The following is a 27276-nucleotide window of genomic DNA, read 5'->3' as shown; positions in this document are numbered from 1 at the left end:
GTTTGCATAGTTAATTAAGTAAAAAGGACTAAATTGTAAAAGTGAAAAAAGTTGAGTTCTATTTGTTAAAGGGGTCAAATGGCTATGAAACCTTAAACTAAAGGACTTGAATGGTAATAATACCAATTCATGAGATAGTTGATGTTTATGGACATGGTTTTAATGAAATTTTGATAGTTTCTAAAGGTTAAAATGATAAATAAAAAATTAAAAGAAAAAAATGATAAATAAACAATTAAAAGAAAATTAAGTAAAGAAAGATGACACAAAGTTATCATCTTCTTTTTTTCATCTATTTCAACCGAAAATCACTATTGAAGTGAGCTAGGGTATTCGGTCAAGCTTCCAATCTTGCATGGTATGTGATTTCGGTCCCGTTTTTAGTGATTTTTATGTTTTTGAGTCTGTTTTAGCTTAATCTAGCTAGTTTGGGGGTTAATTTGCAAAATTTTTAAAGGTTTAGCAGCTTACCATGAATGATTTTGAATGATTTTTTATATTAATTGATAGATTATGAATTTTTGTTGAAAAATAAGCAAGTTTTGTTAAGTGATTTTTATGAATTTTGGAATTAGGGACTAAATTGTTAAAGGTGTAAATCTATAGGTTTTATTGTGAAATGATGGTAAATATGGGTTGTATCAAGGTCCCTTTCATCTATGGTTAACATGGATTTAGGTTAAAATGGTTAGATTTTAAGTTATGAGCATAAGGACTAAATTGTGAAAAATTAAAATGTTAAGGGCAAATTGGTAATTTTGCATAAATCTGAACTATGGATTAAATTGAATTCTATAAGTACTTAATTGATTGAAATTATCTATTTAGATCAAGTTAAACTATGTTCGGACTTAGATCGAGGAAAACTTAGAGCTTTGGACTAACTCGACTTTACTTCTACGCATTAATTATTGAGGTAAGTTCGTATCAACTATGATCATTTTTATGTTAGTTAAATTGAATGCTCATTATGTTAATTTGATATAAATTAACTTATATATATATATCAATGCTATGACGAATTGGCAGATATTGAGTCCCAATTAAACCTTAAGAATTCTTAGGATACAAATGGCTTGTCATTAGGGATTTCATGTTTTAGATGCTGGTCTTGAATGTCCTACCGGTGGCTGAGGTCCTACATTTGTTGCGAATTCTCCACAGCTCGTGTGAGCGGCATTGTGTAGCTTACATTCCAACCCATAGCTCATGTGAGTAGGCCCATTTCACAGCTCGTGTGAGCATTCATGTAAAGGAAAGGTTACGATTATATGTAAAAGCACACTATGTGTGAGCTTTCCCGAGTATCTGATGTAATTCTAGATGGTTCAATGGGTAGAAAAGGGAATGAAATGGTAAGTATGCAAATGGATTGAATCATGACTTTATGAAAGGATTTGTGAACTAAATGATGATAGTATATATGGAAATTTACAAATCTTATGGTTAATTTCATTTATATCATGGATAAGCATACTAACATATGAGTTGGTGATGTTGTTTATGCTTTTACCATGCTTATGGAATTGATAATGAATTATGTTTAATATTTGAATTTACAAAATCTTTCCTTTATTTTATAGATTATCGGAAGCTCATCGGAGATCTATGACACTATCCAGCAGTCAATTTGGTAGTTTTTGAGTAATTTGGCCAATGTTTATAATGGCATATATAGCTCATTTTGTAATGATAGTTAATGAACGTGAAAATGGTAATTTGAAATATTTGTCCTTTTTGTTTATGTATTGTTGGACTTGTAATACTTGTTAAGTTAAGTCCCTTTTGATCACTTATAAGTGTTTGTATATAAGGCTCCTTTTTGGTATGTTTATAATGGCTTGAAAATGGTCAATTGAGACATGATTTGCTAGATGTTTAAACTAGGTTCTTATGCTTGAAATAAGGCTATATTGACATGTTTAGGTAAATGATGTTTGGATGCAATTGTGGTGCCTTTGAATGGCATATTGGTTAGGTGAATTAGGTTGTTTGAATTGGCATGATTATGTGTATTTGAATGATGCATTAGTACCTTGAAAGTGTGCACAAATGGATTAGGTAGTTATGCATGAATTGGTTAGGAAATTTTTTGATTAGGTAAAATTTTAGGTCCAAACGACCTGAGATACAAGCTGTCACACGGCCGTGTGAGACATACAACTTGGCAACACAGTTGTGTGAGACACACAGCCTGGCAACACGGCCGTGTGTCATTTGTGAGTCTCTGTGACATCCTGAAATAAGGTCTAGTCAGAATAGTGGTTTCGAGACTGCGAACCCGAGATAGAAATAATTATTTTATGACTATTATGAGGTCCATGATGTGTATGCATGCTTATGTGAAAGTTTCATGAAGAAATCTATGCATAAAATGTCTGATTGCACTTTAGGGACCAAATTGAATAAGATGCAAAACTTGTGTTCTAGAAGCTTTTAGCATGAAATTGCTTTAGATTATAAATTTGAAGGTCCTAATTAGCAATTTGACTAATTTCTAAAATTTTTGAAAAAATGGGCATGCATAAATTTGAAAGAAAGACCCTAAGGGCATTTTGGTCATTTGGTAATTAAAAGAATAAAAAGGGAAAATCAAGCAAAAATGTGCTCATCTTCTCCATGTTTGGCCGAAATTCTCAATACACCATAGCTAGGGTTTTGTTCAAATTCCAAGCTTGATTGTAAGTGCTCCCAAGCCCCGTTTTTAATGTTCTTTACATTTTTGAAGTCATCGTAGCTTGATTGACCTATTTCCACCCTTATTTTGAAGTAGGGTTTATCTTTGAAAATTTACCCATGTATGGCATGCATGAATTTTGATGGTTTATGGAGGAACATGAAAGTTTGGTGTGTGATAAACATCTTTCACAAGATGATTTTTCATAAAAACCACTAAAAAGGACTAAATTGAAAAATGAGTAAAATAAGTGATAAAAATCTAATTTTTATGAAAAATATGGGTTGTTTTGAGTACAAGGGAAGTTCGGCTAGGCTTGGGTAGTAAAGAAAATGCATGCATTTCATTTTACGAGCCTAGGGACTAAATTGTAAATAAGTGAAAAGATGGGGGTAAAAAGGTAATTTTAACAAAGCATGAATTATGGATTGATTTGAAAAATGTGATTAATAAAGAAGTTAAATTTATCATTATAGATCAAGAAAAACGCGATACTCGTCTTCATCGAGGGAAAAATAAAGTTTTTGACAAATAGGCTCGTTTCTTGTCATTTTGTACCGAGGTAAGTACATGTGTAAATAATGTGATGATGTAGTATGTTTTGATGTGTTGACATTATGTGATAAATATTTTATCATTGTTATGTATGCTACGCCTAATGGAAATTTTGTAAGTATGAATGATATTATGGTCGTTGTTCATGACATTACGAGCAAGTACGATGGAGATGTTATGTGCATATGAGAAAGAATCCTGTTTGAACCTTAGGAATAGTTTAGGATACAAGTGACATGTCACTAGGAACTAAGAAATCCGGACTCATTGAGTTGGTCTGGGTTCGTGATATATAAGTGGCATCCGAACTCATTGAGTTGGTCAGAGTTCATGATGGATGCGATACATATAATTGGGTTCCAGGCGCTGGTCTTATGTGTCCTACCGGTGGCTAGGTAGTCCTGAGTGCATCGGATACCTAACAGCTTATGTTAGCAGCCCGAGTAGTTACATCTTGACCAATAGCTTATGCTAGCAGGCCCGTGAGTAGCTCTATTGCGAGCGTTACATGTTATGAGGTAGCTTTGGCTATGTATATATATGTGGCACTTATGTGCAAGTTTCCGCATATCCAATAGTATTCCGAGTGTTCAATGGGTAGGGAAATGGATGATGTGATGAAAGCCCCAAAGAAGGCATGTTAAAGAAGGTATGATTATATGATATACTACAAGTAAGTACAAGTATGTACGCTAAACTCATGAGTAATGCTTTGATAAAGGATGATTGTGATGAGAAAGTATATATATGAACACTTGATAAATAAGCCAAAATGCTTGAATGATGGATAATCTTTTGGTTATGTTATTATGCCTTTGTGTGATAATTGCTTACTATCATTGCATATTATTTGCATGTGGACTTACTAAGCTTTAATGCTTACCCCCTTCCTTTCATCCTTTGTAGTTCCGCCAAGCTAGCTCGGGGATCGGAAGCTGTCGGAGTATTCGATCACACTATCAATGGAATATTGGGTATAGTTAATTTGATAACTTGAGTATAGCATGTATAGGGGACTTGGTTGTTTTGTGATATGAGTCATGCAAAGTTGGCCGAGTTGTAAAGGCCCTATTATTGATGATTCATTTTGTAATGGCCATGTGATATGGCTTATATTTGATTGTTGGGCTGTAAACTTAATTGTCCATGCATGTATGAGCTATTGTCTTGATGATGTGAAAGATAATTGCCTGATGAATGTATGGTGAAGTATGGATTAGATGCTAGAAGATAAGAAATGACTTAATGACTTAAGATAATCATGGTCAAGGATATGTATTATGGAATTTGGATAACAAATTTGGTTATGCATGAAATTGGCGTGGAATGCCTCTAAATGGTGTGGCTAATTGCATGTGCTTCAGGATGATATTTTGAAGGCATGAAATGTCATGACATAGAATATTGAGTGTTTAAATATGCTATGTTGCATGTCATGAAACAAGGTTGAGTGTAGGGATGATTGAGGGTGACTATTGGCTTGGAAAATAGCCTTTAAATGGTCCACACGGGCATGTGTCTAGGCCGTATGTGACACATGGTCTGCCCCACGGGCGTGTTGAATGGCCGTGTGTCCCCTGCACCCTAATTTTTCAAGTCAGTATGCTCAGTCGTAAACACACAGACTAAGACACGGGTGTGTGTCTTGATCGTGTGAGAGACAAGGCCTACCCATATGGGCGTGTACTCTGGCAGTGTAAAGTATGCACCATTTTATAAAAAATCATTAGATTTTTAATTGACCACACGATCTGGCCACACGGGCGTGTGATACGGCTGTGTGACCCTAAATTGGTGCTAACGTCATAGTCAAAGAGTTACACGGCTAGAAGACACGGGCGTGTCAAGAGCACACGGGCGTATGGCTCTGTATTAAAAAAAGTTCCCCAAAATTTTCTAAAGTTCTCGATTTAGTCCCGAACCTTTTTCCGATGAATGTTTTGGGCCTCGTAGTGTAACATCCCGAAATAGGGCCTAAACGGAACAGTGGTTGCGAAACCACAAATCCGAGGTAGAATGTAACGGCCTAATTTTCAGTGGTGTCAAAAATGGTGACTTGAGATCACTAAATCGGACAAATAAGATTGAACAAGATAGTAACTTAATATTTATGAGTCAAGTAAGAATTTAGAAGAATTTGTGAAATGGTGAAATTAGTGAATTAAAATAATTTATTAGGTCAGACGGGTCAAAAACGAGGTATCGAGACCTCAAATTTAAAATCGAGCTATAAATATTTTTATAAATATTTATGAAGTGTCATTGAGTTAGTATTAAAGTTTAGTTAGAAAATTTTGATGTTTGGATAGCTAATTAATTAAAAGGACTAAGCGAAAATAGCTCAAAATTTGTTAAATTGTGAGTAAATAGCTTAAGTATTTAAAAGATGGATTTAAAGAGCAATTAGACCCAAAGGTTAATGGCTGGACGGTTTGGGTATGAAATAAGCAAGAAAACAATGTGAACAAGGGACAAAATTGGAATTAGCATAAAAGTTAATAGTTAAAAAATGATGTAATTGAAAATCTAGACATTTCTTCATCTTTCTCAGCCGAAACGCCGTAGCATGTCTCCTATGCTGGTTTTCATATTTTTGCACCATGTAAGTTCAATTTTACTATTTCTTAGTAATTTTATGTTTTTGTGACTTTTACAATTAGGTCCAATCATCTAATTCATTAGTTTTTGATTTGGTGGGTGAAATTGGAAGTTACCCTGGCTGAGTAAGGGTAGTTTATGATGAATTATTATGAAATTGAAGTTCTAATTTCATATTAAGGTTGTTTTATTAAGTCATTTTGATAGAAAATGGTATTTAGGACCTAATTGTGAGCAAAATTGTGAATTAGATGTTGGTGTTGAAATTCAGAATATCAAAGGCTGTGAAATAGTTTATAATGATAAAATAAAAGTGTTAATTTAGAAAAAATTAGTTCAATTGATGGGTGAATTGAGCGAGGACTAAATTGTAAAAGCTGTAAATTTTGGGGTAAAAGTGCAATTTCGAATTTTGAACAGCATAAATTGTGAAGTGAAATAGAAATCAAATAAATGCTAATGAGTAGAAATATTTTATATTATAGATCAAGAATCCAAAGAAGAACGAGGAAAAGAAAAGTAAAGGACTAAATTGTAAGGTTTAGTCACATTTTGTATCAAGGTAAGTTTACAGTAAATAAATGCAATATTCTTTTATTTTACATTATTATTGTCAATTTCAGCATTTATATATTATGTTATGAAAATATTTAAAGTCGAATTTAAGGTGAAGTGACAGAGGAAAAGTGTTAGAAAGCCGGTTGAACCCTAGGAATGTTAGGATATTAAGGTTGACAGATGTAGCGAGAAATGAGCCATGTAAGTCCATATTAGAAATATGGCTTTGGAGACAGATTGAGCCATATAAGTCCATATTATATATGGCATTGGAGCAGGAATAATTCATGTAAGTCCATGTCAAAGACATGGCATTGGCGGGATATTGATGAGCGAGAGCGACCCTAGTATCCTTAGTATTCCGAGTGGTTCAACGGGTCAGGATCTGAGTTAAATTACAGTGAATTAACAGCAAAGGAAAAGTAGATTATACTTATGAAAAGGAAAGGTCGGGTAAGAAAGAAGGTAAGGGAATAAAGAAGAAGATAGAAATTGAGAAGTAAAGAAATTTATGATGCTAGATGATATTATGCATAATTATCCATTATGTTGAATGTTGTGATTTATTTGCTTGTAAGCTTACTAAGCCTAGTGCTTAATCTCTTTATTTTCTTCTTCTTATAGTACTTATCTAGTCACTCGGGGATCGAAGGAAATGTCGGAGGCCGATCACACTATCAAAGAAATAACTCGGTATAACTAGGCGTTTTGTTTTGGGTATGGCATGTATAGAAACTTAGCTACTTTTGGTATAATATGAATAATGAATGATGTGTAAATACTTGCTAGTGATTAGCTAAGAAAATAGCTGATGATATACATGTTTATTAATATGTATGATTGAATGATGATTATCACATGAAAATTATGAAAAATGTGAAAGTAACCTAAAACAGATTCAAGTAACAGAAATGATGTAACTTTGAAAAATCACTAAAATTGTAGAAACATAGTTTGAAGATGAATAATATATGAAATTAAAGCTTATTATGTATATTTTCTTATGGAATAAGAAAAATAGGTAAAAGTATTATATTTTATGATATATCTGAGTTTTAGTGAAACAGGGTCAGAGCGATTTCTGGATCCCCTGTTTCAACTTTGGAAATTTACCATAAATTGTACAAAACTAATTAGAAGGTATAATTTATATGTTTAGAATTCTTGTTGAATCTAGTTTTGAGAGAAACAAACGACTTAGTCATATGAATTTTTTACAGGAATAAAAATGGTTCGTAGTAAGAAGAGGTCAGTGCAGTCAAGTTTTGAAACAGGGGAAACTTTAACTAATAAACTGTACTAATTGGCTAAGTCAAAAATTCTAGAAAAAAATTATTAGATATATATATGAGTCTAGTTTCATGAAAAATTTACGGATCTTAATTTCGAGTTTTGAAACTCGAGAAATGAATTTTTAAGTAACCATGACGCAGAAAAATAGTTTATTCCGAAAATTAAAATAAGTGATTTAGAGTTGTTTAAAAGGTAAGATAAGTTTAGTAACACCTCAAGCTTGACTCCGGTGATGGTTTCGGGCGTGGGGGCGTTACACGTAGGGCCATATAAGGGTCAAATTGCGTATGTATGAATGAAATGTTTTTTAAGAAAAATTTTATGGCTCGGTTTTGCATGAATGTATGTGTACAAGTCCGGTAATGCCTTGTACCCTGTTCTGGCGTCAGACACGGGTAAAGGGTGTTATAGTCTCTTACTGTTCAAGTTAGTGAGTTACACGGCCTGGCACACGGCCGTGTGGGGCTACTCAGTGAGTTACACGGGGACATGACCGTCTGTCCCTTGTTCAAAAGTTACATGCCCTGCAGTGATTCCAAACGGCCTAACCACACGGTTGTGTGACCCCTGTTTCTAATTTTTGCAAATTTTTCCTAAAATTTCCATTTTGTTTCAAATTAGTTCCAATTTGCTTCTAAGCTATTTTTAAGGCATCGAGGGCTCAATTTAGGGACGAAATGTATTTGATTAAATGGTTTATGATATGTTTTAATTTTTTTAAATTTTATGATGTTAAAAGTTTATGATTGTACTGTAATGATCCGTAACCCTAATCTGGCAATAGAGACGGGTTAGGGGTGTTATAATATGAAGCTAACGTTTCAAGCTCAATCAATTATATATATTTTTTATTTCTTTTTTTTCTTTGAGAGTAAAGTAAAATTCAACAATGTAAATAATGAAACATAGTCAGACAATTAACCAAATCAAATCTCGACAAAAAGTGAGTCAATAAGAAAAATGATTTACAATATTAATGTAGTTTACGGGTTAGAAAAAAAATATGTTAGGATCAACGGGGTTTATTAAAGGTTAATACAACAAGTAAGCTGTTTAACGGTTAGGCGGGTTAAATCCTAAGTGCCTTTATCATCTCAATATATCAAATCAATAATGTGATTTCGACATGTATAACTGAAGCAAGTTATAGAATAGCAAATCACAACAAAAAATAGAACGAGCACAAAAAAAAATGCTCTATAGGCTCAAAAGTTCACAAAAAATTATAGTTTGATGTCAAACTTGCAAATTTAAAGATAATTCTTCAATTTAGGGAGAAAGCCTAGAATATTAATTTTTGAAAAACAGCTTATCATGCTTAGGTCTCTTATGTCTTAAAGTATAAATCAATCAATGCACAAAAATCCAAAAATTATTCCAAAACAAAATCACTAAAAACTCCGAATTAAAGAAAATTAACTTTAATGATAAGTATGAGAAAATGCCTCAAACACAAACAACAATTCAAAAACTATATTGCATAAACATATAATGTAATAACCCGATAGTTAGGGGTGTCGAAAATTATATTTTCGGGACTCCATTTTCGTAAACTGGACCCTTAAATATTTTAATTAAATATTTCCGAGGCTAACTTAGTAGCTAATTAATTTTTGGATTAGTAAATTTCATGAAATTAGGAATTATTAAGGTAGAGGGACTAAATCCCGTACGGGTTAAAAGTTGAATTATATATTGAAAAAAGTGAAGGGACTAAAGTAGCAAATTTACCATTTATTAAAATGGTTAGAGGTGGTCGGTTATGGTTTAATAATTTGCATGTCTATATATTATATATTAAAGTAACTTTAATAATGATGATAATAATAACAAAGATAATAAAATGAAAACATAATAAAGAAATAGAAAGAAAGTGGAAAGAAAGATGAAACAATTGCATGCAAATTAAAGAAAAGAAAGAAAGAAACAAAGTAGCTGACAGCACCAAGGCTTCAAACTTTCAAATTTCAATTGGTTAGTCAATTTAGTCCCATTTTCTTGTGATTTTTACATTTTTGGAATCTTGGTACTTAGGGCTACCCGACCCATATTGTAATTTTTAGTATTGTTTAAGATTTTAGATGTTGACATTGTTGAATAGTTTAAGTATTAGGGATTAAATAAATAGATTTTTAAGTTAGAAATAGAAAAGGACTAAATTGCAGAATTAATTGTTGATTTTGATCAATAGGGACTAAATGGTGAAAAAATTAAAATTAAGGGGTCAAATTGGAAAAGAGGAAGCTAAATGTGGTCTAGAGTGAAATATACATATGCAAACGTACCTGAATCGAATCCAATTTCATAAAATCATTGACTTTCTCAAAATTTCCGTTTGAACCGTTTGGAAACATAAGGATACGCGGATAGCTCGAAAAGCATATACAATGTCAACGTCCCAGACATGGTCTTACATGTAATCAAACATCGATGCCACTGTCCCAGACAGGGTCTTATACGAAATCAGATACGATACCGATGTCCCAGACATGGTCTTACATGTAAAACAAAAGTCGATGCCAACGTCCCAAACGTGGTCTTACACGATATCACATATCGGAAATCCTATGTCATGACATATGTATCCTAAGTATTCCTAAGGTTCATACGGGGCTTTTCAGACGTCAGAACTTTGTCGATACTTTTTCGGATGTCTCATTTTATTCAACTCATATATTCATTCATCATAGTTCAATGGCAAATAAGCATAAATAAACCATTTCAAATACATTTATTTGTATATAGACTTGCATCTCATATACTATCAAAGCAATAACATTAAAATGCACATTGCATTATTAAAAATCATATGAACTTACCTTGCATACGAAAATAGCCATTTTTACCATTTAAGTCCACTACTAGGTATTTTCTCAATTTTAGCCCGAATCTCGATTTCTTTGATCTAACATTACAAATATAGCTCATTTATTACTCACATTATTCAAATGAGTCCATAAATCATATTTTTATAAATTTGCATTTTGACCCCTAAACTTTTGCATATTTGTACTTTTTCCCCAAGGTTCGGAAATTAAACTTCATCCTATTTTCTTATTTTTATGACATGTTGATCATTTTTCCCTTCTATGGCAACATCAAATTCTCACTCTAACATGTACTTATGAACATTAGATATTTTTACCGATTATGTCGTTTTACTCGTTTTCACGTAAAATCGCTTAGCAAAAGTTGTTTATCTAACACCCAACACTCATTTTCTACCATTAGAAATCAAAATGCATGCATGTTACATATGGGTCAATTTTTAAACATGAACCCTAGCTCAAATTAATGGTAGAAATGGGTAAACTGAGTTACGAGGATTTCAAAAATGCAAAGAACATTAAAAATGGGGCAAAGATGGACTTACAATCAAGCTTGAAAGTTTTACAAACCCTAGCCATGTCTTCCATCTCCATATACGGTTGTGGCATGAGAAAAATGAAGAAGATGACATCTTTTTTCTTAGTTATTTTGGCTTTATTTGCCAAATTATTAAAATACCCTTAATGAAAAATATATAAAAACATACCATGCCATGTCCATTTTTGTCCACTAATTACAAAATGGGCTATTTACCATTTAAGGATATCCAATTTAAAAACCCATTACTCACAAGTACTTCGTACCTTTGTGAACTAGAACACACATTTTGCAACCTTTTACAATTTAGTCCTTTTTGACCAAATTAAGTGCCCAAAAGTCAAAATTTTCGAACGAAATTTTCACGAAATTATTCCGTGAAATCGTAGACCACAAAAATATAATAAAAATAAAATTTTTTTTGTCGGATTTGTGGTCCCGAAACCACTGTTCCGACTAGGCCCAAAATCAGGATGTTACACGATTCATCTGGTTCGACCCGAAGAACATTCCCTCTTCACATTTCAACTCGATAACTTTTCTTCCACAATCCACTACGGCACCATGAGAAGTCAACCAATCCATACCGAGGATTAAGTCAAATTCATCAAACGGTAACAGCATTAGGTTAGCTGGAAAATAATGACCTCTAACCATCAAAGGACAGTTTCTACATATTTTGTCAACTAACACATGCTTGCCAAATGAGTTTGACACCTTTACTACAAATTTTGGAGGGAAAATATTTTTAAAAAAAAATTGTGGGGGAGATGGGTTTGGGGTAGATGGGGTGGGATGGGAGGAAGTAAAAGTTTTAAGGGGAAAATGGGAGGGAGTAAAAATTTTGGGGGAAAATAAAAAGTTTTGAGGGATTTTTGGAGTAAAATTTTGGAGGGAAAATATTTAAAAAATTTGGTGGGAAATGGATTTAGGGTAGATAGGGGGTTGGGATGGGATCGGAGGGGAGTAAAAGTTTTGGGAGAAAAATAAAAATATTTGAGGTAAAAATGTAAAATATTATAGTTTAATATTTGGTTTATTGGAATTATTCGAGTTATTCGAATTCAAAAACTCAACTTGATTCGAACTCGAAATTTGAAAAAAATTCGAGTTTACTCGAATAACTCGATTAATTTAACTCGAAATTTAATTTTTTTCGATTTTTTCAAGTTGAATTGAGTTTTGCTCACCCCTAATTAAGCATACCATAAACATTAATAGAAAATGGTGATGCAAGCATGAGCGCTTAAAAACAATAAAAATTGTCAATGTTGCATGCAACAAGGGAAAATGACAAGGAGAAGGAAGGAGGAGATCACGGTGATGTAAGGGAGGTCGATTCACTTAAAGAAGTAGAGAATCATAATAGGAATAAGAGGACAGACTGATCAAGAAAACTATTGTTCAAAATAACTTTAGGGTGCTAAAAGATTAATCCTTTTTTCGTCATTTATTTGAGTATTTATAGGAGGGATTATTTCTTTATTAATATGACGTGGCAGGATATTCATTCAACCCTAACTAAATTTATAAAAAATAATCATATCTTTATATTATCGGACTTTATCAATAGGTGTTAATTATGTCTAAATGAATTCTTTATGTGTTCACAGGTAATATTTACACTTAAAAATACGGGTAACTTAAGGCATAGTGTGATAATGATTGTCTTAGGTCACATCTGTTATGAAAATTATATTGGGAACGAAATTTGAGAACCGGTATATTTTATATCCTCTTATCATTGACGCAAAAGATTAAATATTAAATATAAAGTGCATATATAATAAAATCTTGTAATTATATTATACAGTATCTAAAATTATGAGACCTACACGAAAGTTAAAGTAACATATAAAACCATTTAGGTTGTCAGATTCATATCCTTAGAAATTTATGAATTTGAGAAATTATCATGATTTCCAAATTTTAGGAAAAATAAACAAAGGTTCCTTCTTAAATGCAGTTAGGCATGCATTTGTGTGGAGAAAGAATTATTGAAGAAATAACTTCTTAGGAATTATAGATAGATAGAGGAAGTAAGGTATTGGAATAATCCATAATTTAACTAATTTAAAAAAAGATAAAGCAGGTGAAATGGTTTTACGAGTATAGTATAGAAACAAAAACAAAAACAAATTTGGATTGATGAATGATTGGAATTTTGTGTGAATCCTCCAACACCTAATCAAAAGTTGGAAACCCTCACTCTCATATTCAACTAACAGTTAGGAGGAGCAGGGCATGTAGTTCGGCCACCGCAGTTTGCTTTGGGCCACCTAGCGTAAATAAAACTGATTCATATCCAACTCTTTTGTATTTATGCCACCTATTCTTTTATCAATCTCTAATACCAAATAATATCTACTGTCAGTAACAGTGATTAATCTTTTAACATTTCACGAATAGTCTTTTTATTTTTAACTCAAATCCAAAACCTCATTAAACTGAAATTGAATCTTAAAAAATTTATTAACTAATAAAATTTTACCAAACCAAAACGAGGAGGCCTTTATTTGCGCTTAATGTTACTTTTGTACTATAGTTACCCTTATTATTATTATTGAAGTATACTCTATATTTAAAATGTCAAATATTTATATAAATTTTAAAATTTATACAATAAAAGAGTTAATCAAGATGAAATCATGATTATAATTTATTTGAAAGCTTAAATTAATACCATAATAACAAAATAAAGGGAGGAATATTTAAGTGTTTTAATTTTAATAAATCAAAAGATTTTAAATTGATTTCTTTTAAATATCAATAATAAGTATTCTCTACTTTTTTCTCCTTACTTTTTTTGGTAATTTTCTTTAGTTTATCAATAATTATTAACTAAAATTTTATTTTTACCTACAAAATAAATGTGCAATAGGACTAGTATTTGTATTTGTATTTTTATGTTTTATATAAATGTACGTAGCAAATAATATGAGGGAAGTCTCAATTTGTCGTCTTTGAAAATGAACTTAGGTTGTATTTGTTTCATTGAAAATAACTTCCTAAAATTGATTTATGGAAAATAAATTGATTTTATGAGAAAGTTGATTTTTTTTGGTGTTTTGATGATTATGCATAAAAGAGTCTTCTTTGTTTGGAAAATTTTCTTGAAATCATTTTTAAAAGTTGTTCTTAGTGAAATAAACACAACATAAATATATTAATTACAAAATATTATAGTAGCAACAATCGAAATTTATTATATAATAAGATAAAAATTTATAATAATAAATATCATATATAAACTTAATAATAATAATAAATACTTAATTAAAACTTAATTTAAATTACATATATTACGTATATAAGAGTGAATAGTGATACATGAGAGTTAGAAGTGAAGCTAAGCATGATTTAATCAAATACCCATTTTATATAATTAAAATATTCATATTTTATATTATAAAAACATTTCTTGTTGAGTATTTGTAAATTGTAATATATATTTATTATCAAATATTAATGTAATTTTTTCAATAACATATTAAGAATATTATTTAAAATTTAAAATTATTATTGTTAAAATAAAACTGCAGTAGTAAATAATTTATTAAAGTAATGGGCAAATTGCATCCAAGGTCATTAAACTAATAGTAAGTTTACGTTTTGGTCACTCAACTTCAACAAGTGACAAAATGGTCACTGAACTATTTAAAAGTTTCCATTTAAGTCACTAAGCTGTTAAAATCGTTGTTGTATGGCTTTCTTTGTTCGCACCGTCTGCACCAATTGAAAGCTTTTCTTACTCTTCTCCTCTACAATTCTGTTCTTTTTCATGAACCATATTTGAATGTTATAAATATGCGAACCAAAATCCAAACAACTTTCTTGTCTAATCTCTAACATTAATCGTTAAATCGAATTGGATCTAAGATATGTTTTTCTACTTGTCGATGGGTACTAATATACCATACCATTCGTCGATTCATCGCTTGAAGCTCACTAACTGAACTTTTATTTTTAAAAAAAGCTTAACAACCCAACAAATTGAATAAAAACTTTTAAATAGTTTAGCGACTTCAATAAAAACTTTCAAATAGTTTAGTGACATTGGGTGCGGTTTACCTAAAATAATAAATTTATATTAATTTTATTAATAATTTTTCATATTATTAAATATAAATAATTAAATATGTATGTTTAATAATATTAGATATTATAATATTTTATAGTAATATTTTAAAAATAAAAATATTTAATAATATAATAATAATAAACTTGATTTAAGTTAATTTTTATATAAAAATATTTATCTAGAAAATAAGTTATATTTTTAAGAGAGTAAATCAATTTATAGGAAAATCATATTCAACGATAAAAAAAATTTTGATGGTGTAGATGATCACACAGCATTTGAAATAATATATTATTAAAATGAAAGATAGTAATTTTTTAAAACATTTAATTCAACCCTATTACTATGTCAAATATTAAACCTAAAAATAATTCTCAACACACAGTCATGGTAGCTAAAAGATGGTACACATTTTTGTCTTATCAACAAATACATATAAAGACAATAATTTGGGAACAAAACGTGTTGAATAAATATGAGCTAATGTTGAATCATGTGTTGCAAAAAAGTTATTGAACTATCACCTTGATTTACACATCACACCAACACAAATATCCCTACACTCTCAACTGATCCCTATTGTTTCATTTCTTCAACTATTGTTACGTACCTCTGCTTCAATGGCTAACTTGAGCTTCATCCTTGGCGTCATTGGTTAGCTCTCTTTCTCATGATTTAATTTTGTAAGCATATATTATCAGCAATTCAATCTTTAACCAAAATGCAAGATATTTTGAGTTCTCTTTCTTGCTCTTTTTGCAGGTAATGTAATTTCAATATTGCTTTTTGCTTCTCCCATGTGAGTAAACATCATCTAAGACAATAAACTAGAGCATAAATATTAGATACTGTCAAACTGGTCAGGCTTATCAGACAGATCAAAGTTTTTCCTTTGTTTCCAGAAAAACCTTTTGGGGGGTGATAAAGAAGAAATCAACGGGGGATTATAAAGGAGAGCCCTACATAACAACCCTTTTGAGCACCAGCTTGTGGACTTTATATGGAATCATCAATCCAGATGGGTTACTTGTAATGACAGTGAATGGAGCTGGTGCCATCCTTCAGCTCATCTATGTCATCCTCTTTCTCGTATATGCTCCTAAAGATGCGAAGGTGGTATTACTTTATAAGTTTGAAAGGCATCATATTTGTGCGGGTTGAAAAGTGTTTTGTTTAGAGATTTTTTATTTATTTTAGATTCAAGTGTTTGGAAAGTTGAAATATTGTTTTAGACAAAAGAATTAATAAATTTAAATGAAATGTAAATAATTTAATATATATATATATATATATATATATTAAATATAATGATAAATAATATTTAAATAATTTAATATATCATATAAAACTCTAAAAACATTCAACCCAAAAGCAAGGGAGAATGAAACCTAAATTGCATGCGAGTGTGAGTGGTTTCGTGTTTCCCTTGCAACGTAATAGCTATTAAGGTAATCGACTGCAAATTCTGTTTTTTCAGGTTAAGGCAGCAAAGTTGGTGTGTGTAGTAAATGTTGGTGTCCTTGGAACGGTTACCGCTGTAACTCTTTTTGCAGTTCATAAAAACACAAGGCTCACTTTTGTTGGAATTTTATGTACTGCTTTAACCATTGGCATGTACGCATCGCCATTGTCAGCCATGGTAAGTTTCTCCACCTGCATTTCTAAATCTACAAGATATATGTTTAATCCAAACAAGACTCAGCCTAAAGATCGATGCACCGTTTTTGTTCATTTACTCACATGCAAAACAAATATTGATTATAGTTGAACTCCCACCAGCAAAGGATAATTCATCTTAATTCATCACTTACAAAACAATTATCTTTTACTCTATATCTTTGATTTAATTAATTTATTATATCAACCCCATATCCGACACTCCATAATCCAACTACATTTCAAGGAGTGATGTATCAATTTTTAATGTTTAACAGAGCACGGTTGTAAAGACCAAGAGTGTGGAGTATATGCCATTTTTACTCTCATTGTTTCTGTTCCTCAATGCTGGTGTTTGGTCTGCTTATGCAGTGCTTGTGAAGGATATCTATATTGGTGTAAGTTCACATTTTTCATTTGACTTCTATCATCTTCTATTACCTAAATCGTTTGCATTTAAAGTAGTAAAGAAAAAAGCAATGAAAGGTAAATAGTTACGTATTATCTTGTTTTGCATAATTAAAATAAGTAAATGAAATTGATAAATAAAAAATTGAGTGTCCAAGAAAAAGTAAGAGATCCTTTGCCCAAATTAAAAATTTTATCCAAACAAAGTAAATGAAGATTTTTCTCTCACGCCAATCTAAACATAGGCTTTGCTACTTGGCTTTGTGAGTGTATCCCAATGGATAATATCATACATCCATATTTGAATATGTATTACACACCAAGTTAGAGATAATTAATTTATAAAGATTCAAGCTCACCCAAAAATATTTCAGGTGCCAAATGCAGTTGGATTATTTCTAGGATCAGCTCAGTTGATTCTCTATGTTATATACAAGAACAAGCCTGTTTCAACAAACCCAAGTGAGGCAATTGAAGAAGAAGAAGAAGAAGAAGAAGGCGGCTCAGCTCACCCAGCGAGAAGAGGCATAGAGATGAATTCATCACTTGGAAACGTCTAAACAATGGCAAAAGCCTCCCGAGACCACATTTTAATCAACAATACAACAAAAAAGAGAGTCCCTTTGACTCCATTTGAGTTGCGACCAGGTTGGACTCGTGACAATGATGTAGAGGATCCAAACAATGATCACCCCATCATCTTAGGACGTTAATTAAGCACTGGGAGCTTCAAAGCTTTCAAACTTCTGCCCTTTTTATTTTTTTCCTTCTTTCATGTGTCTCGCTTTTCTATTGTAAACCTATAAATGAAAAATAAAGAAATGATTCTCAGGGAGGGTAATATATATACATGGACCGGTGTTCATGCCTGTGATTTCTTTTTTTTTTTATTTGAAATTTCCGTAGACGAACCACCTTACTTAAGCAGATAAACACAACATGATTGAAGACATGGTAAGGAAAATAATAAACAAGTGAAAAATAACCCAGATTTGGGATCAAATGATTAATCAGTTTTGCTGTAATTGTGTGCTTATCTCAGTCCATAGTATCTCAACTTTCTAAAGTTTTAAAAATAAAACCATGAGAAATAAAAGAATCTGTCCAATACTAAGCTACATGTGAAATTAACATAAGAAATTTATTCATCCTTTGAATAAAGTTTGCGTGAGATCCTAATTGTTAAATGATGATTAAGAAGAAACATCAAGAAAAGCAAAAAAGAACCCTGATTTATTATATGCTCTAGATATATATAATGTATGCAGAAAAAAAACTGATTCATCAATGCAAAATGTGATATGAGTTTCTTTTTTCTTTTTCAAATGTCAATGCACCCTATATATATTTCAGCTGCAACATTTTCTGCACTTATAGAATACACACCAATCTTGAAAACAAGAGTTTTTTTTTTTTTTTCTTCCTTTTTTACTAAGGCAGGTTTATAAAGGGACGAGATGTTCAACTCAGTTTGTTAATAATTTTAAAGTTGATTATATGAGTGGACTAGATTAAAATCTAGCTTGTATAAACTTTGTTAGTGTCTTCTTTTAAGTTGGTAAACATGTGGACTAAGAGGGATCTAGTAGACGGCTAGATCTACAAAATCAAAGTGGGTGAGTTAAGGGGCATTTGAGTTGGCAATCCGATCATTCTTTTATGGTTGGTCAGTGAAAGATATTTAAGAGGATGAAAATGATAAAGTGAGTGCCACAAGATAATACTTTTCAAGGGTCCTTTCATGCTTACCTCATTCTGTCACATGATCACCCAATGTGCCTTGGGATTGGTTCCTTCGTCTGCTTGCTCCACACAGTGGCTTGACTGTACCGGTTCTTTGTAGTGTCGGGGTCCTTTGTATTCCAATCGTCAGGCTTTTTTTTGTTTGCTAGCTATAAGTTGTTCCATCTAATATTCCATGATGGTCCTTTAGGGTTATTCAAGTCCTTTTTCTGTTGGCCTTACAAGCATGATATAATAGAAGTCCCCATTCAAATTTGAAACGGGCTATAAACTGAATTGATGAAGACTTTGATGGCAATCAACTTCAAAGGGAATTTCTTAAAGTTATACATATGTTTAGAGACATTTTATTGAACATTCGAGAGCAAAATTTTGTATTTAATATGGGCGTGCACACACATTATTGAGCTCATTATGGCCAAACATTTGCTAAAAGAAAATATAGGGCTAGACATTAGTCTAATAATTGATTTCCCTAAAGAAAATATAAGGCCAAATTTTGTAACATGGAAAGGTATTTTTTGTATTTTATTTTGGAAGTCGATTTCTTTTTAACACTTCCTTTTGAGCCAGAAAGCTTTTTGGAAAAAAGAAGAAGAAAGAGTTGATAATGAAATTGTTGTAGTGAGAGAAAAGGGCATAATGCATATTTAATGAGTAAATTGAGGTCTGGAAAAGGTATTTGTGATAGGAGTTTTAAGATTCAATTTCAAATTCATGATAAATATGTGGTTAATTTTCCTCAGACCTAATTACAAAATCTAAACCAAGCACAATATGTTAATTCAAGGCTTTATGACCAAAAGTTTTCGAGAAGAGTTAAACCTTTAAGAATGTAGAATTTGAGCTTCTTTGAACAAAAAGGATGAATTAGAAGACTGCAAGCTTATTTTTGGACTCAAGAGTGCTGTAACACCCCTATCCCGTGACCGTCGCCGGAATAGGTAAGGGGCATTACCGGACTTGTAACTCATGTCAGAACCGTAAAATTTTAAACTTTTTCTTGAAATAAAGATCATTCATTTAAATAAGTACTAAGCACAGCCAGGGATAAAATTTAAACTTCTCTAAGTAAACATTCAAAAGATGCCATTTTCGCATGGCTTATATACATTAACCAAAATATTCTTCCGCCACTAATCTATTCTATACATGCCATAAAACAATTCAAAACATAATAGTAACAAGCAGTGGATAGTGATAGTGTGACTAGTTCTTGACGATCCCCGAGCACTGTAGCTTCCAAATGAGATCTATAAACAGAGGAAACAAAGTAAGCGGATAAGCATTACAATGCTTAGTAAGTTTTAAGCAAGTGTCAACAGATAATAATCAAATTATAACATAGTTGTTCGTATTTTATTTCACTCTTCCTTCGGGCATACTATCCCTTTGCGAATATGCACATCTCATCATATACAATAGGCAGATAAACTTTCACATAAAAGTGAGCTCATGTGACATAGATATATTGTGTAATTTCACATAACCTCTCACACTGATCCGATGTCACATAATCATAAGAATAGTCTCATAGATTGCTCACGTATGCATCACATAACTGCCTTATGATTTAGTTTAAATCAAGCTCACATATAAACTTGGAGTACATACCTGTTTAACCTTTCGCATTGAATATATTTATAAGCAATTCTTATTGCGAAGTCTTATAGCTTTAAACTCTACTCGGATTATCGGCGAGACCTTTAGCTCAGATGAAATCTCCACACGAAGTCGTGGGTCTTAACCTGCACATAGTCACCACATATGGTCATCTGGTCTTTAATCCCGGGTTTACATCATAGAGTTTCATACATATTTATTCACATGTTACAACATTCACATCGACTATCATAATTGTAATTCATTTACCTCATCAAATATCTAATAAAACACACCTTCCGCCGTTTGTCATTTGGCCACAATATATATATATATACACATCTCATACATATCTCACATTAGCCATTTGGCTTTACCACATATCCATCTCATACACATTTCGCATTAGCCATTCGGCTTTACCACATATATACACTTCCACATTCATCACATTGGCCATTCGGCCTTATCACATATATGCATGTTCACATTTATCACATTGGCCATTCGGCCTTATCACATATGTGCATGTTCACATTCATCACATTGGCCATTCGGCCTTATCACACATATGCATGTTCACATTTATCACATTGGCCATTCGGCCTTATCACATATGTGCATGTTCACATTCATCACATTGGCCATTCGGCCTTATCACACATATGCATATTCACATTCATCACATTTGCCTTGGCTGAATCTACATCTATCATTTTCCAATGAATAATTCAATTTCAAGCCATACTATCATTTCATATTCGAATACTTATAAACTTACAATTTCACAAATTTTAATATCAAAGATCCATCTAACACTCATATATCATTTTATAATATCACAATTTATAATTCACGTATGGGTTTAATCAATAGCTTATGAGCAACTAAAACAAGTTTTATCCATGTTTACAACATAACCACAAATTCTCTACAAGCTGTTTTCCTGAGCAACAGTCATTAAATTATTTGTAACTGGGGTTACGAAATTCCAAATTATGTGCCGTTAATTTTCCATGAAAATAGACTCGTATACTCTCTATCCACAAAATTTTCAGAATTTTTGGTTTGGCCAATCAATACCAGATTTTTCTCAAAGTTTCCCCTATTTCACTGCTTGACTACTCTAACTACTCTTCACTAAGAATTTAATTTCTCATTGTACAGAATTCAAAATATGTTCTCGTTTATTTTGTTTGAAACTAGACTCATTAAGGAGTCTAAGCATAAAATTTTATCTTATAATCATTGTTGTACGATTTATAATGATTTTCCGAATACTGAACAGGGGGTTTCGGAGCCATTCTGACTCTGTCTCACACAACTTTGAAAATCTCATTATCGGCAACCCCTTTACTTACACGATTTCTTGTATACGAAACTAGATGCATCAAGCTTTAATTACATAATTTATTCAGCCTTTAACTCAACTCCCACAATTTATGGTAATTTTTCCAAAACACGCTACTGCTACTGTCCCTAGCTAATTTATACAATTTACTCTGTAAAGTTCTCATTCACATATTTAAAACATAATATCATATATGCCGTCATTTAGAAAAGTCATTGACCTTAACGTATATACTTAATTCATATTCATCCCATTTAAAAACTTAAAACTTACAAAGGAATCAAACTCAAATACTTAAGAACTTACCTCGGATGTTGTCGAACGATTTCAACGACTATTCGATCACTTTTTCCTTTCCCTTATCCAACTTTGATCCTCTAAGCTCTTGAGCTAAATCAAACAATTTACTTCCCAATCAAACACAATCATACGACATTCATATACATTTTAGAACCAATTCATTTGAATCAATTTACTACTTAAGTCTATCACCATTTCGCTTTCAAATTTGTGTTCTTGGTAAGTCACATTAAACTACTACGAATATAACTTTAATACATATTTATTTTCGAATGTCTCAATGACACAAGGTGCATACATAAGGCACTAACATACATATAAGTATATATATATATTGTAGTCGATTACTTAAGTTATGCACAACCACGTATTTATATACACTCTCACATTCATTATTATGAATATTGCCGAATACTTAACACAACTAAGCTAAGAATTTACCCAATATCATCTTAATTAATTTCTACTTATACATCAAAATTTCCAATACAAGGTATTTAGCACCTATGTACTTAAACCGGATTTGCAAACACCCATAGACCATGCCCGAATGCCATTTAAACACAAGTCAACAAAGCCTCATGATTTCAATTCAAACTCTTAACAAGAATGCACAATGCCGAACCCTTAGATGATTAACATCTAATTTAGACAATTTAGAACACCTAAACGGCACTTGTTCAAAACATTAAACAACTACATGTTCGGCTATTACCATAGGTGCATTAGAAATCTATACTATTAATAAGCTCAACTCCTTAGCTCCTAATCGGTACACTAAGACCATCTTAACTCACTTCTCATCTTGTTAACAAAACATAGTAAAGCAAATCTTTATACACAATTATTATCAATTCATCCATCCACTAGGGACATAGCCTAATGTTCAATAACAAACTCCTTTATCAATTACATATTCGGCAAGAACATGGTAACTTATACTCCATCAATTTTAAGCATATAAATTACTCAAACATAATCAAATTCACATTCGGTCTTGGTACATAATAAGGTAGCCGATTCTTTTCCCTTAGCACCCAATGCTCACATATGATTATTTGTATAGTTCAAACACTCATCTACCATTGTTCATCTAAGTTTAACATGAAACAACAATCATCACCCTTATTAATTACCATAGCCGAAAGCCCTAATCATTCCCACAATAAAAAATTCAACATGGGTTACTAAAATAACTTGATACCTCATTCAAGATTAACCAAAATTTCAAGAATTAACATAACTTATTACCTTGATGTTAACTTAAGATGACCGAATGCCTTTCTCCCATCTTCCTCTTTACATTCGGCCAAGAAGAGAAAAATTCAAGCTTTGTTTTCATCACCCTTCCTTTCCTTATTTCAATTGTTTTTTTTTTCTTTTTATTTATTTATGTTATAAAATATAAAGCTACTAACTAATAATTAATACATATTGTATGTATATAACCCATCATGGCCGGCCACTACTTATCATAAGTGGAAATTTGACATGCAAACACATTATTTTTATAACATGCACAAATTGATCCTTATAGATTAACCTATCACATTTCAAAAGTGTCACACATAAGTCCTATTAACTAAATTCACATGCTATCGACTACATCGAAGCTTAAAACTTTCACACATTCATATTCACATATTTTAGACAATAAATATCATATTCAAATACTTCGGTGACTCGGTTTAGTGGTCCTGAAACCACTTTCCGACTAGGGTCAATTTAGGGCTGTCACAAGTGCAACCACTGATGTTGGACCCATTTAAGATACGTTAATGAGTCTAGGCATTAATTTATTGCCTATAATTATGTGTAAAATTTATATGTTAATAAAAGATTGCTTTAAAAAAATTATATGGTGACTATAACTTACCCAATTTTTCAAATTTGATTATAATATAAAATTGTATTTAATGAAAAATTAATTATATTTCCAATAACATAACTACAATATGACTTTATTATTCTTTCTTGCCTCATCAGGCATAAATTTATTAAGTAAAATATTTTATACCAAATTAAATCAAATCAAATGTTCTTCTCGTACATATATTTTTAATAAAATCTATAATATCTTTATTTCTTAATTTTTTAATCTAAATAGTTATATTCCATAATATTTATGTAATTAATATATTTAAAATATTACAAATATATTATATTTTGTTACAAAAAAATTATTATTAAGTGATGTCAATCAATATTGTGGAGTGTGTCTCGCATTTCGAATAAAACAGAGTCGACGTCAAGACGTCGGTTGTGATAAGGAAGAGCCGACGTCCCGACGAGAAGACACACCACGTCTTGACGAGAAGAACCTGCCATCTCGATGACGCGATGCCTGGTGTCTCAACGAGCCGAATGCGACGTAACGACGTGGCAACATGTTCCCCACTTAACTCGGTTTCTTCTCCTAGTTAAACTCTATTATATTTTCCCAATCTAACTTTGGTTATTCCAAGGAAGTTTTAGTCATATTTGTACACAAAATTCAACTTATAAATATGCCTCTTAGCAACCTTAGATAATTTAGAATAACAACAATAAAATTAAGAGAGTTTGTGGGAATTTCGAAAAAACTTTGTATTTCGGGTCCAGGTTTATTTGTTTCTCCATCTTGTATCCCCTTTTCGGTTTTTTCAGTTTTAGTGAAGTTTTTTTTGCCCGTGGTTTTTTATCCTCTTTGGAGAGGTTTTTCCACGTAAATATTTGTGTCCAATTTTCTTAGTTTTCGTTCGTGTTCGTTGCATAATTCGTGTTTGTCCCAACAAACTAGTATCAAAACTTGGTTCAATTTATGTAAACAACCCATTTTGTAACACCCCTAACCCGTATTTATCGCCGGACTAGGGTTAAAGGCGTTACCGGACAAATCAGAACTTTTTACAAATAATTCATAAACATCATCCACAATCATAATCAAACATTATCATAGAGTCCCTTATATAGGTCATCGAGACCTTAAACATGCTTTAGAAAGGAGTCAGGACTAAATCGAACACATACAAAATTTTTCGAAACTTAAACAATTTTTCAAAGTTATACAGGTCACACGCCCATGTGAACAGGCCATGTGCCTCACATGGCATTAGACACGCCCATGTGTCTAGGACATGCCAAAACAGGGCATACATACTGACTTGTCCACACGGCCACTAGACATGCCCCTGTGCCTGACTGTGTGAAAATTAGGGAGGCTACTGACTTAGCCACACGGTTGACTACACGCCTGTGTGTTAAGCCCATGGTCGAAACTGACTTGGCCACACGGCCTGGAACACGCCCGTGTGTGTGTGACCGTATGGTCTACCCAGGCTCATTTCAAAATGGCCCTCGAGAAACATGGCTGAGACACACACTCGTGTCTCTGCCCATGTTGGAAAAAATAGGCCATTTACAAGGCCAATCTACCACCCATTTTGGGTCCTCCCTACGAGCATCAAATCCACATCAATTTATACCAAATTTTCAACCAATTCACAACCAAAACATTCAACATTCATGCCATTTCATTAACAACAATTTCATGTCATTCCTCAAGCCAAAAAGATACCAAAACATATTGTTTATAACCTTAATATACTCATTCAATCTCATACCACATTCTTACCAATTCCACAATTAGCACATACCAAAAACTTATCAAACTTACCAAATCTCTTGGCTATTCATAAACACATCATATTGATCATATTGCATCACATTTCGTATGTCAAAATCAAATCATAATCACAACCAAAACCAAGTCATATCACATGGCCAAATATATACATCACAAAACATAATCAAAGTACTTCTACCCTATACATGTCATACTTTAATATTCACATTTTCAAAAGGTACCAAAAAGAAGTTTGATAGTGTGGTGATGATCCTCAATGATCCCCGAGCTCCCGGTAGCTACGATATCTATAAAATAGTTGAAAGACACACAAAGTAAGCTTTTAAAAGCTTAGTAAGCCATATACAAATAAACTTATCATATAACACAATTATAAACCAAACCATTCATATAATTCATGGCCAAATACTATCACTTACTATATAGTTCATATACAATTCACATAATCCCAATTCATTTGCTCATATAGCATATTTTCTCATAGTTATATCATATATCATCACTTGCATATGTACTTACCTTTTATTCTCAAACCTAGTATACATTTCAAACATACCTGATTCGGTTACACATTTCATATATTTATTCTTTTTTCAGAATGCCCGTTGAACCGTTCGAAATCATAAGGATACGTAGATAACTCAGAAAACTCATACAATGCTAACGTCCCAGACGTGGTCTTACATGTAATCAAATATCGATGCCACTGTCTTAGATAGGGTCTTACACGAAATCAAATGCGATACCGATGTCCCACACATGGTCTTACACGTAAATCATAAGTCGATGCCAACATCCTAGATGTGGTCTTACACGAAAACACATATCGGATCCTATGTCATGACATATGTATCCTAACTATTCCTATGGTTTGTACAAGGCTTTTCGGACGTCGGAACTTTGTTGATATTTTCTCGGATATATCATATTCAATTTAATAAGTCATTCATCATTGTTCAATAGCATATAAGCATAAATAAACTATTACAAACACATTTATTTGTATATAGACTTACCTCGTACGGATTTGAACGAACAAAGTCGACTATTCAACGACTTTCGTCTTTCCCTGATCTAATTCCGTTTTCTTTTGTTCTTGATCTAAACAAATTCAAATTTAACTTATTCAAGCTCACATTCATTCAAATCAATACAAAAATACATATTTAGGGCATTTTAGAAATTAGCCCTCACATTTTCATATTTTGATACTTTAGTCCTTAATTCACAAAATCACAAAATACACAAAATTCCCATACACACTTGCTTAACTGAATATACATGGTGTTTATATAAGCCCATATATTTTATTTATTTCACATTTTAGTCCCTCAATTTACAAATTTTTCAATTTAGCCCATTTTACTTAAATTCATCAAAAATTCAAAGACAAATCATGTTAACCCAACATCAAGCTTCCATATACTATCATCAAATGTTAACCCAACATCAAGCTTCCATAT

The 27276-nt window shown here is 31.9% G+C and overlaps 1 protein-coding gene across 3 annotated transcripts; it reads left to right on the top strand.

Moving 5' to 3' along the window:
• The first annotated feature begins 15559 nt into the window (after positions 1–15559).
• On the top strand, positions 15560–18041 carry LOC108474492 (bidirectional sugar transporter SWEET16-like). Of its 3 annotated transcripts, none has more exons than XM_053023803.1 (6): positions 15560–15782; positions 15891–15927; positions 16013–16241; positions 16606–16767; positions 17063–17182; positions 17567–18041. In XM_053023803.1, the coding sequence occupies exons 1-6, from the start codon at positions 15749–15751 to the stop codon at positions 17750–17752; spliced, it is 768 nt and encodes a 255-aa protein (XP_052879763.1). In that variant the 5' UTR covers positions 15560–15748; the 3' UTR covers positions 17753–18041. The 3 variants fall into 3 exon arrangements, with proteins under 3 accessions (XP_052879763.1, XP_052879764.1, XP_017631925.1); XM_017776436.2 differs by having other exon boundaries at positions 15561–15782; positions 16031–16241; XM_053023804.1 differs by lacking the exon at positions 17063–17182.
• Positions 18042–27276: the final 9235 nt, after the last annotated feature.

Source organism: Gossypium arboreum, chromosome 13 (genome assembly GCF_025698485.1).
Source record: "Gossypium arboreum isolate Shixiya-1 chromosome 13, ASM2569848v2, whole genome shotgun sequence".
In the NCBI taxonomy this organism is placed as follows: domain Eukaryota; kingdom Viridiplantae; phylum Streptophyta; class Magnoliopsida; order Malvales; family Malvaceae; genus Gossypium; species Gossypium arboreum.
The sequence above is the reverse complement of the archived record's forward strand: the minus strand, read 5'-3'. Positions and strand labels throughout refer to the sequence as shown.

Excerpts from the sequence above, each read along its gene's own strand:
- LOC108474492 (XM_053023803.1), top strand. The coding sequence starts at position 15,749 with ATGGCTAACTTGAGCTTCATCCTTGGCGTCATTG. Across the intron at positions 16,242-16,605 it reads ATGCTCCTAAAGATGCGAAG|GTTAAGGCAGCAAAGTTGGT; the intron begins GTGGTATTACTT and ends CTGTTTTTTCAG. Across the intron at positions 17,183-17,566 it reads TGAAGGATATCTATATTGGT|GTGCCAAATGCAGTTGGATT; the intron begins GTAAGTTCACAT and ends AAAATATTTCAG.